Source organism: Zeugodacus cucurbitae, chromosome X (assembly GCF_028554725.1).
Source record: "Zeugodacus cucurbitae isolate PBARC_wt_2022May chromosome X, idZeuCucr1.2, whole genome shotgun sequence".
NCBI classification, from domain to species: Eukaryota; Metazoa; Arthropoda; class Insecta; order Diptera; family Tephritidae; genus Zeugodacus; species Zeugodacus cucurbitae.
In genome coordinates, this window is record NC_071672.1 from 29,705,259 (window position 1) to 29,722,768 (window position 17,510).

At 38.9% G+C, this 17,510-nt stretch overlaps 1 protein-coding gene and 1 pseudogene across 1 annotated transcript; both read right to left on the bottom strand.

The window, feature by feature from the left end:
- Positions 1–1,856: 1,856 nt before the first annotated feature.
- LOC105218323 (carnitine O-palmitoyltransferase 2, mitochondrial) lies at positions 1,857–16,904 on the bottom strand. The gene is made up of 4 exons (XM_011193842.3): positions 16,464–16,904; positions 2,932–3,669; positions 2,091–2,873; positions 1,857–2,033 (listed from the first exon to the last, which is right to left on the bottom strand). Exons 1-4 carry the CDS (start codon positions 16,802–16,804, stop codon positions 1,892–1,894), a joined length of 2,004 nt encoding a protein of 667 aa, XP_011192144.1. The 5' UTR covers positions 16,805–16,904; the 3' UTR covers positions 1,857–1,891.
- Positions 3,583–16,457, bottom strand: LOC128923066 (NADH-ubiquinone oxidoreductase chain 5-like; annotated as a pseudogene).
- Positions 16,905–17,510: the final 606 nt, after the last annotated feature.

The window sequence follows — 17,510 nt, forward strand, 5'->3', positions numbered from 1 at the left end:
ATATATAACATTTAAAATAAATCAATTTTTGGGTACTTACGTATTAACGCCACTGTAACTAAAATGAAAAAGTTAGAAAGTGCGAATGACCGGATATTTTCAGTTTTTTTTTGCTTAGCACTAGTTTCTGCATTGGCGGCCTTCGGTCGATTTAGCTTAAGCAATTGAATTAAATCCATCTCTTTGTCGACTTTAAAGCTGCTTACGACAGCACGAAAAGGAGCTGCCTTTATGCCGAGATGTCTGAATTTGGTATCCCCGCAAAACTAATACGGCTGTGTAAGCTGACGTTGAGCAACACCAAAAGCTCCGTCAGGATCGGGAAGGACCTCTACGAGCCGTTCGATACCAGACGAGGTTTCAGGGAAGGTGACTCACTCTCGTGTGATTTCTTTAACCTGATACTGGAGGAAATTATACGAGCTGCAGAGCTAAATAGAGAAGGTACAATCTTCTATACGAGTGTACAGCTACTGGCGTACGCCCGATGATATCGATATCATTGGAAACAACACCCGCGGCGTTAGTTCTGTTTTTTCCAGACTGGATGACAAACAGTCAGCGCATTCGCGTCTTGGCTCCCACGTCACTGTTGACAGTCATAACTTTGAAGTTGTAGATAATTTCGTCTACCTGGGAACCAGCATTAACAGCAATAACAATGTCAGCCTGGAAATCCAACGCAGAATCACTCTTGCCAACAGGTGCTACTTTGGACTGAGTAGGCAATTGAAAAGTAAAGTTCTCTCTCGACGAACAAAAACCAAACTCTACAAGTCTCTCATCATTCCCGTCCTACTTTACGGTGCAGAAGCGTGGACGATGTCAACATCCGATGAGACGGCACTAGGAGTTTTCGAGAGAAAGGTTTTGCGGAAGATTTATGGTCCCTTAAACATTCGCAACGGCGAATACCGCAGACAATGGAACGATGAGTGTTATTCGACGACATAGACATAGTCCAGCGAATAAAAAGACAGCGGCTACGCTGGCTAGGTCATGTTGTTCGAATGGATGAAAGTGCTCCAGCTCTGAAAGTATTCGATGCAGTACCCGCTGGTGGAAGCCGAGGAAGAGGGGACCTCCACTCCGATGGAAGGACCAGGTGGAGAGGGACCTGGCTTCGCATGGTATAACCAATTGGCGCCAAACTGCCAGAAGGAGGGAGACGTGGTGCGCTATTTTGGACTGGGCTATAACCGCGTAAGCGGTGTCTACGCCAGTCAAGAAGAAGAAGAATTGAATTAAATAATACGTAATGTACAAATAAGTCAAGTACAAAATGTATTAGTTATAGATATAGAGAATTCTTTAAACAGCTACCAGTTTAAAGCAGAAATCTTAGAGTGGTCTTTTGGGTGCTAATATGCGAGACTAAAGCCGTTGAACTCCTGGAGTGACGGAGGAAAAGAAACTGATGACCAAACTGACAATGGAGTGAACTCGATACTCCCGGACATGCCGAAAATTCCATACTCGGTCGCGACAGGATGTTGATGGAGGATCAATTATATGAAAGCGAGAGTGCGGAACTCACACAGCTTGCACAACAGATTGCATTTAGGTTAGTCATTCAAAGCGGTCCGAATATAATATTCGTCACCACACACGCAATTAAAAAAACCAACTATCTAATTTGTATTACTGTTATAATAAATGATTACTAAACACAGACGTTTTTCGTATAAAAAGTATATTTAATTTATTTACTTTAAGTGTATTTCGATACTTTTTCTAAAATATTAGATATATCACAAAGCGGTCCGAATATAATATTCGTCACCACACATGCAATTAAAAAAACCAACTATCTAATTTGTATTACTGTTATAATAAATGATTACTAAACACAGACATTTTTCGTATAAAAAGTATATTTAATTTATTTACTTTAAGTGTAATTCGATACTTTCTCTAAAATATTAGATATATCACAAAATGCTGTTTCCAGACTGTCAACAAACTCTTTTCCGTTGCGCTGCTTTTCATAAGAGGAAACAATTGCTCCACAATAATCGTTTTGTATTGAATATCTGTAACAAGTAAATACAGTTACATAAATAATAGCTATTCCTTTGAGTTATACTCACGCGATGCCCAATCCATCTCTTACCACTGGACCAAAAGCACCCGCCAACAAAGCATCGGATGCTAGCGTGGAAGTGCTAATGATGTTGTGATTGATTTTGGCGTATGCATCACTTTCATATAAACCATGCACACGTTTTCCATGCAGTTCAGCTTGATGTCTTAGAGCAAACAAATGCCTATCGAAACCTTGCCCCATTGCAGCATTTTTCGTTAGCTCACTATGCACAATAGAACACTGTTTTATCAAAGAAAATAACTCGTTTAAATCCAGCTGCTTACGCTCTAAACTTTCACAAACGCGTTTGGTTGCCATCGTGCATGGACGCACAGTTTCTGTACGGCCGTGCCGGAATGCCGCCGTACTACACGATTCATAAGTGCCAACATAATCATTAAAAGCTCTTTTATATGCGACTTGAAAAGAGATTTGCATTATGGCATCAGGACTCACACCAAGCCGTTTGCATATACCTTTATTTATGTGCGGAAACTTTAACATATTAACATTGAATTGTTCCATTATATGATTGTTATTCGTTATAGCTTTTTTTACGGCACTTTCTATAATTTCGTCTGTTTTCAGTTTGATAGGTCTTACACCATTTATATTTTCAGCATCAGGAAGTGTCGTGCCAGGCTTTGCAAAGGCATTTTTTATAGTCTCAACGTATATTTCATTGAAATATCTTAGTACCGCAACTCCATCGCCCCAGGAGTGCTCGAAATTGACAGCAGCCGTACCATCCGCAGTTACAATCAAAGATATTGATTTATCAAACCAACTACATATAACAATATAAGTTTTCAAAAATTATTTTCTACTTTCTGATATCTACTCACCGATTTATACCATCCCCAGCTAGCAAATTCTTGATCAGTGGCACAACATTTTCTTCGCTGTATATTGGGGAATCAGGGGTATCTAAGCATAGGCAAAATAAAGCAGCATCTACTTCTGTTTCAAGTAGTTGTTTATTTTCCCCTCCTCCAATATTATCTGCTAAATATTGCCGCAAAGTCGCCCATTCATCCCGATGAATAGCCGTCAAAGGCCCAATAGGCACAGTGGCAGCTCCATAACTATCGGCCTGTATTAAAACGTTTTGTAAGCGTCTGAGTATCACATCTGGTTTTTCTATATTTCCCCTTTCGTCCAACACATCTACTGAATATAAATTGCCGCCGCGTATGACTAATATATGTTTTGAATTTTTATTTTGCACTAAGGAATCTTTGCCTTTTCCTGGTATTCTAGATACACCAAACAGTCGATTATACTGACTCATATCTAGTGGGAAAGCTTTGAAAGCATATGCTGCATATGTGGCAACCCTTTGAGGAACAAAACGCATAATCTTCCGAAAGCTTTCCGTATCGCTTTTCTTAGCATTCAGATGATAAATTTCAGGTTCCAATAAACCTGCTTGTAACGACCGCCAAAATCTCATGGAACTTATCACTAAATTAGTAGCACGCAGCAGCTGGTCCTGGTTTTCTTTTAAGGGATCGTGCTTCATAATGAGCAACGGATTATAGTTAAGAGGCAATGGACTTCTATCACTCAAATACATGTCGAACCTATTGTTATTGCAATAAAAAAATATATGCACATGAATATTTTAAGATTTTATTAATCACAATAGTAGTTCATTCGTATGGGTTTTTTCAGTCGATTTAGCTATTTTCTCTTTAGCTGGTATTTGGTTTATTTTATTACCACAGTAATTAATATAAGATCAACCGGAATTACATTCGATCGAATACCTTTATTCCTTTGAGCCGTTGTACTAACAGCTCTATTATTACTATTATCACTATACTTTTAACAGATCGGAATTTAAACACTCCTATCTTTGACCCAGCCGGGGGTAAAACAGGGTTATTTTATACCAACACTTATTTTGATTTTTTGGACATCCTGAAGTTTACATTTTAATTTTATCAGGATTCGGTATACTTTATCATACTACAAGAATCAGGAAATCTGAGGAAAGTTTCTGACTGTCATTCACTTGGGAGTGGCCAGGAACGATTCTTTTACATGTGGCTCAAGCAGCTCACGACTTCCGGTCTTAGACCAAGCATCCTCTGGGTAGCCAACAGACATCCGTTTGGAGGCGAGCTAAAGTGAGAAGGCGAAACCCGCCTATGCGGGTGTGCGTAGGGTTTGGGACCCACCACATAAAAACACCCCCCAATGAAAAAGAAAAAACAGCCTCGGATGAGGAACCCCAATTTTGATGACGACCACTACAAACGTTTAAAGGACTACGAATTAAGGGCATGCACCTGGAATGTCCGGACCCTTAATTGTGAAGGTGCCTCTGCCCAGTTGGTTGATGTCCTCGTAAGAGTAAAGGTGGGTCCTTGTGACATCTACTACAGCGGCCATATAAAGGAGCGCAAATTCGGTGTGGGATTCGTGGTGGGAGAGAGACTCCGTCGTCGAGTCCTGGCATTCACCCCGGTGGATGAACGTCTAGCCACAATCCGCATCAAAGCGAGGTTCTTCAACATATCTCTGATTTGCGCCCACGCCCCGACGGAAGAGAAGGACAAAGTGATCAAAGATACCTTCTATGAGAGTCTAGAACGTACCTATGAGCGCTGCCCCCGCCACGATGCCAAAATCGTGCTTGGCGATTTCAACGCTAGGGTGGGTAAAGAAGGTCGGAAAATTCAGCAGTCGGAAAATTCAGCTTCTATGACGACACATCGCCAAACGGTCTGAGGCTGATCGACTTCGCCGGGGCCCGAAATATGGTCGTCTGTAGTACTAGATTCCAGCATAAGAAAATCCATCAAGCTACTTGGCTGTCCCCGGATCGAATCACTCGCAACCAGATCGATCATGTTGTGTGGGCGACATGTCTCCAGTGTTTTTGATGTGCGTACGCTTCGTGGTCCCAACATCGACTCGGACCCCTATCTTGTAGCAGCTGAGATACGCACCCGCCTCTGTGTAGAAAAGCGCACACGTCAACAAACACAAGGAAGGTTCGACATCGAGAAGCTGCAATCACAACCGACAGCCGAACGATTTTCTACTCGACTTGCACTCCTGCTCTCTGAGAGCACTCATCAGCATCTCGGTATAAGGGAGCTGTGGGACGGCATATCAAACTCCTTACGTACATCACTCTTGCCAACAGGTGCTACTATGGACTAAGTAGGCAATTGAAAAGTAAAGTCCTCTCCCGACGAACAAAAACCAAACTGTACAAGTCTCTCATCATTCCCGTCCTACTTTACGGTGCAAAAGCGTGGACGATGTCAACATCCGATGAGACGGCACTAGGAGTTTTCGAGAGAAAGGTTTTGCGGAAGATTTATGGTCCCTTAAACATTGGCAACGGCGAATACCGCAGACGATGGAACGATGAGCTGTATGTGTTATTCGACGACATAGACATAGTCCAGCGAATAAAAAGACAGCGGCTACGCTGGCTAGGTCATGGTGTTCGAATGGATGAAAGTGCTCCAGCTCTGAAAGTATTCGATGCAGTACCCGCTGGTGGAAGCCGAGGAAGATGGAGACCTCCACTCCGATGGAAGGACCAGGTGGAGAGGGACCTGGCTTCGCATGGTATAACCAATTGGCGCCAGAAGGAGGGAGACGTGGCGTGCTGTTTTGGACTCGGCTATAACCGCGTAAGCGGTGTCTACGTCAGTCAATAAGAAGACAAGAAGCAGGTAGAAAGGAAGCATTCGGTTCTTTAGGAATAATTTATGCAATAATAGAAATTGGATTACTTGGATTTATTGTATGAGCTCACCATATATTTACAGTAAGAATAGATGTAGATAATCGAGCTTACTTCACTTTAGCAACAATAATTATTGCTGTGCCACTGGTATCAAACTTTTCAGTTGATTCTGTTCCGAATTTTGTGGAGCTAACCACAGTTTTATCCCTATTGTGATCGAAACAATCCCTGTTAATAATTTTATTAAATGAGTTACTAACAGAACTAACTCATAAATTGTCACTGATGATTGATGACTGAAAGCAAGTACTGGTCCCTTAAACCATCTTATGGTAAATTAGCACTTACTTTTAATGGAAAAATTAGTTAAACGTATAACATCAGTATGTCAAATTGAAATTATTGAATTATACAATATTTTTTAATTCCACAAATAGCCCCTATCGGCTGATAGAGCGTATTAATTATCTTCTCAATTACTTTAATTTTGTTTAGTATAATAAATTATTATTCTGAGCTACTACAAACACCTAAATCTCAAATTTCAAACAAATATTCATCAACATCACTTAATTGAAAATGATAACATATCATCTATTCTCTGTATTCGATCCCTCATTAAGTATTTTTAATTTATCATTAACTTGGATAAGAACATTTTTAGGGTTACTATTAACCCTATCAGCCTACTGACTTATACCATCACGATGACATATCTTCTGAAACTCTATTTAATTAACCTTACGCTAGGAATTGAAAACCTTATTAGGGCCTTCAGGACATTCCGGATTAACTTTTATATTTGTGTCATTATTTTCTCTAGTTTCTAAAAACAAGGGTATTTTTACAATTTTTATACTCTCGCAACCAATGTTGCTAAAGAGGGTATTATAGTTTTGTTAACGGTTGTTTGTAACACCCAAAACTAAACGAGTTAGATATAGGGTTATATATACCAAAGTGATCAGGGTGAGGAGTGGAGTTCAAATCCGAATGTCTGTCTGTCCGTCCGTCCGTCCGTCTGTGCAAGCTGTAACTTGAGTAAAAATTAATATATCTTGATGAAACTTGGCACACTTATTTCTTGGCACCATAGGAAGGTTGCTTTCGAAAATTAGCAAAATCGGACCACTGCCCACAAAATGGCGAAAACCGAAAACACATAAAGTGACATAACTAAGCCATAAATAAAGCTATGGAAATAAAATTTGGTATGAATGATCGCACTATGAAGGAACATATTTGGATGTAATTTTTTTGGGGAAGTGGGCGTGGCCCCGCAACCTACTAAATTTTTTATATATATGTCGCGAACCAATAGAGCTATATAGACGAAGCTTTCTGCAGTCGTTTTTTTTTTTGCCACTTCCTAGTACAGTCCAAAAATTACAGAAATCGGATAATAACCACGCCCACCTCCCATACAAAAGTTAGGTAGAAAATTACTAAAGGTGGGTTAACTCACTAACGAAAAACGTCAGCAACAATAAATTTCACATAAGAAATGGCAGATGAAAGCTGCACTCAGATTTTTTTACAAAATGGAAAATGGGCGTGGCGTCGCCCACTTATGGGTCAAAAACCATATCTCAGGAACTACTCGACCGATTTCAATGAAACTTGGTTTGTAATAATTTTCTTACATCCCAATGATATTTTGTGAAAATAGGCCAAATCGCTTCACAGCCACGCCTACTTCCTATATACCAGAACTTTGAAGACGATCTGAATCGTTTACATTACAATATATAAAGTTAGCACTAGTGAAGATATCGATGCAGAACTTTGCACAAATACTATGTTTATAGTGTGGCAGTCCCATTCTAAAAATCGCCAAAATCGGACCATAGGTTTTCAAGGCCCCATATATCGAACATGAGGACCTCGGTGCTTCTAACCTAATATTATGGCTTCCAACTTTCAATGGACTTTATACAATATATATGACGAATATGTGGGTCAAATTGTGTATTTTATAATATAAATAAAGTTAAATAAATAAATTGCGAGAGTATAAAATGTTCGGTTACACCCGAACTTAGCCCTTCCTTACTTGTTTTTAAATATATTCAATCATATAAACGTAAGATTGGTTCATCTAAAAATAATAAACCAAAAATATTTCGATAGACTTTGGATAAATCTAGTTAATGAACGAAGCTGGACTGAAAATATTAAAATTTAAATTTTTGACGTAATTTAAACCAAAAAACTCAGTTTTTGGTAATATTTTCGACATATTTTGGCTCGATAGTAACATTTTAAAAAATCCTTCGTCAATTAACTAGAAAATGTTATTCCAAAGATGTGTGCAAATTTTGAACAAACTCGCTTCATAACTTTTTGAGATGCGACTTAAAAAATTTAGTTTTGAGACAAATGCGTTTAAAGTTTTACATTTGTACTGACGTGGCCTGATGGCCAGAAGTGCCAAAGGATATATTTCTTAGAATATTACTTGGATTAATTTGATATTTTTATTTATTGAGCAATGTAATTACTATTTTAACAGTTTTCCAAAGATGACAAAACGTTTCACGAGAAGGAACATTGGATTACACACACTACCGGTAACATTAGGTCTCCGATGAGGAATAATTATATTTATTTTATCAGAAGCCCTATTCTTTGTCTCATTCTTTTGAGAATATTTTCATAGTAGTTTACCACCCGCTATTGAACTAGGGGATGTAACCATTTAGCCCATTCCAAATGTCCTTATTACATACAAGAATCTTACTATCATCTGGAGTTACAGTATCTTGAGCTTATCACAGATTAATGGAAGGTAATCACTCTCTAGACACACAAGGTTTATTTTTTACAGTTTCATTAGCGGTATATTTCACTATACTACAACTCCCAACGCAGCCGGTTCTACGCCACCGGAGTTGACTCGGATTTTATCCGGTCAATGGCTGCCAGGGCTGAAGAGGGAAGCGAGACGCATTTGCAGACAAAAAAAGAAAGAGGCCGAAATGCGTGAGTATGAAGAGCTTGACAAGCTGGCCGACAGCATTACTCGAAAATTTTACAAAAAGATCCGGCGACTAACTGAAGGTTTCAAGACCGGAGCACACTCCTGTAGGACCCCCAGAGGTGATCTAGTTGTTGATGACCAGAGTATACTGAGTTTGTGGAGGGAACACTTCTCCAGCCTGCTGAATGGCAGTGAAAGTACAACAACAGGAGATGGCGAACCCGATTCCCCAATCGACGACGATGGAGCAGACGTGCCATTGCCCGACCGTGAAGAAATTCGAATAGCAATTACCCGCTCGAAGAACAATAAGGCGGCGGGGGCCGATGGATTACCGGCCGAGCTATTGAAATACGGCGGCGAAGAGCTGATAAGGTGCTTGCATCAGCTTCTTTGCAGAATATGGTCGGAAGAAAGCATGCCTGACGATTGGAATCTCAGTGTACTCTGCCCAATACACAAAAAGGGAGAACCCACAAGTTGCGCCAATTACTGTGGGATAAGCCTCCTCAACATCGCGTATAAGGTTCTGTCGAGCGTATTGTGTGAAAGACTAAAGCCCACCGTCAACAAACTGATTGGACCTTATCAGTGTGGCTTTAGACCTGGAAAATCAACAACCGACCAGATATTCGCCATGCGCCAAATCTTGGAAAAGACCCGTGAAAATAGGATCGACACACATCACCTTTTTGTCGATTTTAATGCTGCTTTCGACAGCACGAAAAGGAGTTGCCTTTATGCCGCGATGTCTGAATTTGGTATCCCCGCAAAACTAATACGGCTGTGTAAGCTGACGTTGAGCCACACCAAAAGCTCCGTCAGGACCGGGAAGGACCTCTCCGAGCCGTTCGATACCAGACGAGGTTTCAGACAAGGTGACTCACTATCGTACGACTTCTTTAATTTGATGCTGGAAAAAATTATAAGAGCTGCAGAACTAAATAGAGAAGGTTCAATCTTCTACAAGAGTGTACAGCTACAGGCGTACGCCGATGATATCGATATCATTGGAAACAACACCCGCACCGTTAGTTCTGCTTTTTCCAGATTGGATAAGGAAGCGAAGCGTATGGGTCTGGTGGTGAACGAGGACAAGACGAAATATCTCCTGTCATCAAACAAACAGTCAGCGCATCCTCGTCTTGGCTCCCACGTCACTGTTGACAGTCATAACTTTGAAGTAATTCGTCTAATAATTTCGTCTACCTGGGAACCAGCATTAACAGCAATAACAATGTCAGCCTGGAAATCCAACGCAGAATCACTCTTGCCAACAGGTGCTACTATGGACTAAGTAGGCACTTGAAAAGTAAAGTCCTCTCTCGACGAACAAAAACCAAACTCTACAAGTCCCTCATCATTCCCGTCCTACTTTACGGCCATTTCCCGTCCTACTTTACTGCCATTTCGGAGATCTAACCCTGTTTGGATCGATACGTTTTAAGTCTAGTTGTACGTCTGTTGCCTTTACGGCAGCGAACCATGCACCTAGTTTGCGCAACGCGCCGCTACCATCAGGGAGTGGCCAACTTAAGGCCCCTACGGCCACCAGGAGCTCAAATAGACAGCATGACTCCCAGTCTGACCAATCCGCCCCCAACCTTCATCCCGCTCCAATCGTCGTGCGAGGACCTCAAGGCAACTCCTGGTCCCGTGCACAGTCTGTTCCGTGTGTCAGACCGTAATACGTCGGAATGTGGCCTCAGTCAGATGCAATTCCTGCACTGGCTGGTGTCATTTTCCGACGTGTTCCGGTCTGCGCACCACACGTGAGTGGACCGTATCGTACGTTGCCCCATGCTGTAATAGGAGACTGCCTCCGCAACCAACAACACCGAAGTGCGGCATTTTCCTTTGCGGGTAACACAGCTGTAACAACCTCCACCTGTACATCACTCCCTCACTCCCAGGGACACGACAGCAACACCACAACACACCCGACTCTTACAATTTAACTGCAACGGACTCCAGAGTAAGATCGAGGAGATAGTTGATTTTATGAGTCGGTAAGGCATATCAATAGCTGCGGTCCAAGAAACCAAGTTAAACAGCCACTTAGATCTTCTGAGTTGTGCAGGTTTCAACGTTTTACGTAAAGATCGCAAGCGAGATAGTGGTGATGGCCTAGCATTCATACTACACAACACCGTGCAATATCGTCTTATCGAAAGTGAGAGGCGATGTCGAGCTCGTAATATTTAAAATATACATCCCCCCCAGTTACAAGTTGTTCAACAGGATATCACCTGAATATTAGTGCGCTACTTCGTGGTGAAAACAGACTGGTACTTGGCGACTTTATCGCGCATTCTGTTTGGCATTCTTACCTGTCAAATGATCGGAGAGGGATGGAGCTGGCAGAACAGATAGACGATTCGACATTCTGCACAATGAATGACGAAGCACCTACCAGAATTATGAGCACTTGCAGCCGCTCGCCAGACATCACCATTCTTAGCGGTGGTCTGATAAACTGCATAACCTGGCGACCTATGCTAACTCTAGCATCAGACCATTTGCCCATAATTATCTCGATGGAAAAACCTCCTGACTTTATTTCTGTGGACAACCGCACCTATGTTAACTTTAACAAAGCTAACTGGGACGGCTTCACAGAATTCACCGAGAATACCTTCGCCGCTCTTCCCATTCCTACCGACGTAATCGTTGGCGAACGTCAATTCCGCAAGGTGATCACAGAATTCACCGAGAATACCTTCGCCGCTCTTCCCATTCCTACCGACGTAATCGTTGGCGAACGTCAATTCCGCAAGGTGATCACCGATGATACTGCTCGTTTCATACCCACCGGAAAAATTGCCAATACGCGCCCTAATTTCCCGGCTGAAGCGGCAGTTTTAGCAAATGAGCGTGACTTCTTAAGCCAGGTCGATCCCTGTGATCCCCGCATAAGGGATCTCAATTTGGAGATTCGACAACTGGTAAACAACTATAAGCGGACGAAATGGGTAGAGCAGTTGAAGTCCTGTAATTTTTCCACTGGTGTGAGTAAGCTATGTTCAACCGTCAAATCCCTTTCAAACCCGAGGAGGCATGACGACCGGGTTGAAATTCAATTCGACCAGATAGTTCATGGTCTCAATCAAAAACCACCCTGTAAGAGAACCGTCCTAGTAGCGTTTGACCTGTCAAAAGCTTTTGACACGGTCAACTTAACAACGCTACTAGAAGACATCGAGCAAACAACACTTTCTCCGGGGCTGAAGAGATGGATTATGAACTACCTGAGCGGTCGGCAATCATCTGTATTAATTCGAGGTAAAACTTCGAAACTCAGGGAAATTAAACAAGGGGTTTCATAGGGCGGTGTCCTCTCCCCGTTACTGTTTAATTTCTATATCTCTAGATTCCCTCAACCACCAGAGGCAATTTCAGTTACCTCCTACGCAGATGATTGTACGATAATGACGTCGGGCACCGGCATCGATGACATGTGTTCGAAAGCTCCTCTGCGAGGAGCCTAGCACTCGCACCCACTAATTCCACGGCGACTCTTTTTACCAACTGGACGAAGGAGTACAGACTAAGTCCTAATATTCACGTCGATGGCACACCAATTCCGACTGTGAACAATCACAAGATTTTGGGAGTCACATTTGACATGCAGACTGCACTCCTTCACTCCACACACGACCGCGATAGTCACTAAAATACAGAGTCGCAACAAAATCCTCAAGTCGTTAGCCGGTAGCACTTGGGGAAAGGACAAAGAAACGTTGCTGGCCACTTACAAGGCTATCGGCCGGCCGGTCGTAAATTACGCAGCACCGGTATGGTCGCCTGGATGCAGTGGCACGCAGCAGAAGAAGATACAGACGTGTCAAAACACCGCACTCCGAACAGCTACAGGATGTCTCTTGGTGTCACCAATGACACATTTACACAGTGAGGCCATTATGCTGTCTATTAAGGAGCATAACGAACTGTTTACCAAGCAGTTTCTACTTGGGTGTTTTCGTAGAAATCCTATAGCAGACGAAGAGCTCGAGTTGCCACGTGAAACCAGAGTGACCCTTGCGCAACTTCGATCTGAATATTGTAGCAGGTTAAACTCCTACTTATCCAGACTGAACCCCCACATACAAAATACATGTCCTGCATGCAATGAGTCCCCGCATGACACTAACCACCTTTTTGCATGCCCAACGAACTCTACTCATCTAACATCCCTTTCCCTTTGGTTCATCCCTGTCGAAACAGCACGTTTCCTGGGGCTCCCGTTAGATGACCTCGACGACAACTAGATTTATACTTTCTTTTCAGGCAGGGATATATAACCGCTACAACAACAACAATTATACTACAGGCATACGAATATATTGAAGCCCCTTTTACTATCGCAGATTCAGTTTCGGTTCTACCTTCTTCATAGCAAAAGGCTTTCACGGAATTCAAGTATTGATTGGAACAACTTTCCTTTTAGTCTGTTAAATCATTTCTCTAAAACACATCTCCCTCCTTCCTTTATATCTCAATTTACTGATAAGGGAGTTAAATAATTTTCTGTATAGTATATAAGTATATTTGACTTCCAATCATAAGGTCTACTAATTAGTAGTATAGATAATCATTTCAATCATTATTTTAGGTTCAATTATAACAGCAATTACCAGAATTGTAATAATTTTAGCTTCAGTACTATCAAAAAAAAGCTCTCACAGTTCTCCATTTGAATGCGGCTTTGACCCAAGGTCATCCTCACGACTACCTTTCTCACATCGATTTTATCTAATTACCATTATTTTCCTAATCTTCGATGTAAAAATTGCTCCAATTCGACACTACAGTAATCCCCGCTTAATTGCCCCTTCTTAAAATGCAAGACTTTTGTGACTCTTAAGCGGGGATCACTGTATTACGTCAATTATTTTCATTAATATTCTAATTATTGGTCTGTACCACGAATGAAGACAAGGAATATTAAACTGATCAAACTAAAAACTAGGGTTGTAATTAATTATAACATTTGATTTGCATTCAAAAAGTATTGATATTCTCAATCTATCTTAAAATAGAATATAAAGCGATTCATTGCAATTAGTGTCGACTTAATCCTAGGTATCTTACACCCTTATTCTATAAAATTTGATAAAAAATATTTATTTATTAAATTCCTTATAATTGAAGCCAAACAGAGGCTTATCACTGTTAATGATAGAATTGGGGTTATTCTCCAATTAAGGAGGTATGACGTTCAAGAAAAGGCAGCTAACTTTTATCTTTTAATGGTTAAACTCCATTTGTACTTCTGTTTATATAATTATTTTATAAATTACTAAAATTAATACACTATATCTTCAGTGTTATGCTCTATTTTTAAGCTACTTGAATAAATTATTAAAAAGAAAGAAAATAGTAAAATAATCCATAAAACAAATAATAAAAGATACATATTCAAGTTATTATTATGCATAATAAGCATATGATAAGAATATTGAACTAACTCATTATATAAAGTTTGACTCCCTAAAAATTCTAATCAATCCTGATCAAAAGATTTACACACACTACCCTCTAAAATTGAGGGATAATTAATAATTCCATTGGTAGAAATATAAGCATAAATCACATAGAACCAAAAAATATTTTCTTAAATAATTATTTAACCGTTTATTAAAATAAAATAAAGAAACATTTGAAAAATTAAATAAGCTATTAACCCACCAACAATACAAACAAAGGCTAGGTAAACACATTATAAAGGGGGTAAGAAAAATTAATCATCTTAATCTAACAATTCTCATTACTAATAAACCACTTTTTCCCCGAAGCATAACTCACTCCTCATCTCTCAACATATTTAAAGAACCGTTCCCATGACAGTCGGTTCTACGTAACCGGAACGGACCCGGATTTTTATCCGGCCAAGGACTGTCAAATCGGCAGCATTCCTCAAAATTATTTGGGGAATGTTTTATACCGCTACAACAACAACAACAACAACCGCAGCTTAATTCACCAGTCATTGAATTATAAACCAATCGAAAATAATAACAAACAGTTAAGCCCGTAGGATAAAATATAGAAAATTAAAATATATTAGCACAATTTCGAGAATTATATTCTTAGAATAAAAATCTGCTAAAAAGGCATTCTGCACAATGCTAAATTAGCAACATTAAAGCAACCAGATGTTAGGGTATATAGAGTCCTAGCCCCCCATCAACCGAATGTCTTGAGAATTATTTATATTATGAATAATAGCTCCAGCGCATATAAATAGAATAAAGCATGTGTTAACAATTGAAAAAAAGGTAATATATAAAATCTATATACAATTGTTATTATTAAACCCAACTGTCTTAAAGAAGATAAAGCAATATATTTTTTTAAAACAAATTTAAAATTAGCACCCAATCCAGCCATACGTATAGTCAGACCAGATAATAATAACAACAAATCACCTAATCATCTACCATCTACCATTTAAACTTAAAACTTCTCACTCCAAAAAAATAGTATAATCATTTAATAAAAAATAACAACTAAATCTACAAATTGATAAATATTTCACCATCTAAAATGACTAACTCATATTATTGTTGTGGTGTCAATCAATATTTTAAATAAACTATTTAGATAAATTAAAGTCAAAATAAACAAATATCTCTCTTTAAATCAATGAAGAAATAATAATAGTAAGACTCTAAATTAATAAACTCAAGAAAATTCCTTTCCAAGTTGTCTATAAGCGTATATATATAATGTATATGCAGCTCTAAAAACCATAATAAAGATAAAGCAATTATACTAACCCAATACCAACTGACAATTATATTTAATAAAGAAATTTCACCTAATAAATTTAATTAAGGAGGAGCTGCTATATTACAAGCTCTTAATAAAAATCATCACAAAGTCATAGAAGGTATAAAATTTAATAACCCCTAATTAATTAACAAATTAGTAAAGTGAAAGAACCATAAAGTCCTCAATAAGTTATAAGATTCAAAGGTAAAGGGTCTTCAAATCAGTTTCCCCCCCTACAAAACTAATACTAACTCAAATATAATTATATATTATATAAGTATTAAATTATATCTGAACGGCTATAAACTTCACAAAAAGCCAAACAATATACATTATTCACGACGTAAAATTATTTATAACAATATTTTTAGTTTATTGTAGTTGAAGTGGTGAATCACCCTCAAAGGCCCGAGCAAAGAGCTGTTTCGACATATACGGACAATGAGAAGAATCGATTTTTTTAGCATGAAGAGGTGGTTACTGACACGTAGGACATACTTCTAGCTTCAAGGACACCATTCATTGGAAGGTAGTCGATGAAAGTGTTAATATCTCGAAAACTATAAGACTTGATGTAGCTATATGTATAGATAATTTGGAGAAGCTTCTGTTTAAGACCAGAAATGATCTTGGGATAGAATACTAAAGCTACCCCAAAAAATCAAAGTTTGTAGAAGTAAAAATCTTATAATCGAAAGAAATGCACACTACCACTACAAATTTAATTGAATAGTCGGACTATTTCGCATAAATTATGATTTTAAATTATACTACCATGACATACTAGTGTTTAATAATTGACCTTTAAACCTTAGAGAATTAGGTCACAATCTTCCACCTCAAATGCAGTATAGAAATTTGTTTTTTTTTTTCGTTTTTAAATGGGAATCACATATAAAAAAAATTCTTACCATGGCTTTGATATATAGCTGCTATGTGAGTTTAATTTGTCGTGGTTTCGTAGTAATTGCTGCAGCTCAGCCCCGTCACCCCTAAGGAAATCAGCCGTAATACGAACAGTACGATCATACTCTTCCTGATCTATTATGGGCTGTACAGCAGCAAGAAACCGTGCAATAGTTAACGGTAATTTAGGAATTGGTAACCGTGGCAATGATTTTTGGAAATAATAAGTAGGTAATTTTGAACGATGTAGAAACTGATAAATATTTTGATTCATAGCAGAGTTTCTTTTGCACAAACTCAAACCATTTTGTAAAGAAATTTGCCTACGTAAATTTAGCACCAACATTTTTGGTTACTTTGCAATGACCTTCGCCCCCAAGATTATATTTTATAGCAATTATGACAAACACAAAATAAACAGAAATTATAATGACAATAATGATCGCACATATATATCGATCTTACTTATACACATCGATATCTAAACAGCATCTGTTTTTTGATATCACTAACTAGGCCGTGTTCAAGTAGTGTAACTTTGTTTGCTCTCGTCATGCACCAACTCGTAATGGTTAATTTTTAGTTAACCGACGCTGATTTAAAAATGTTGAGTTGAAAATGTGTCTAATTCAAGAACTTAAATATTTTTGTTCAAACTAAATTGTTTTCTAACCTACTTATCTCATTTAGAAAATAAAATATCACGTATAATTAACTAATTACTCACTAATTAATAAAATAAAATCTACGAAAATGCTTAAAAATCATTTTTAAATACTGTTATCATGTATAGTATGTTTATGTATACGAGTATGTTTACATATGACGAGATTAAAAAATTATCTCGGATTATACAACTAGATTTTCGGTGTTACTCCTAGTTTAATCGATCATTTTGTGAAGAAGAGGACAAATGCCAAATAACAATTTTTGACTATATGTAAACGGTTCGATTATTCAACGATGTTATTTTCATATGTAAACGTAATGTAACGGATTTCCAAAATCTGTCGTTTACTCTAAAACTCTACCCTGAGTTCGATCACTGGATT

Bases quoted from the DNA above. Each gene is read 5' to 3' on its own strand.
- LOC105218323 (XM_011193842.3), bottom strand. From the start codon at position 16,804: ATGTTGGTGCTAAATTTACGTAGGCAAATTTCTTTACAAAATGGTTTG. The intron at 3,670-16,463 runs GTAAGAATTTTT...CAATAACAATAG, and splicing joins AGCTATATATCAAAGCCATG to GTTCGACATGTATTTGAGTG. The intron at 2,874-2,931 runs GTGAGTAGATAT...TGTTATATGTAG, and splicing joins GCTGGGGATGGTATAAATCG to TTGGTTTGATAAATCAATAT.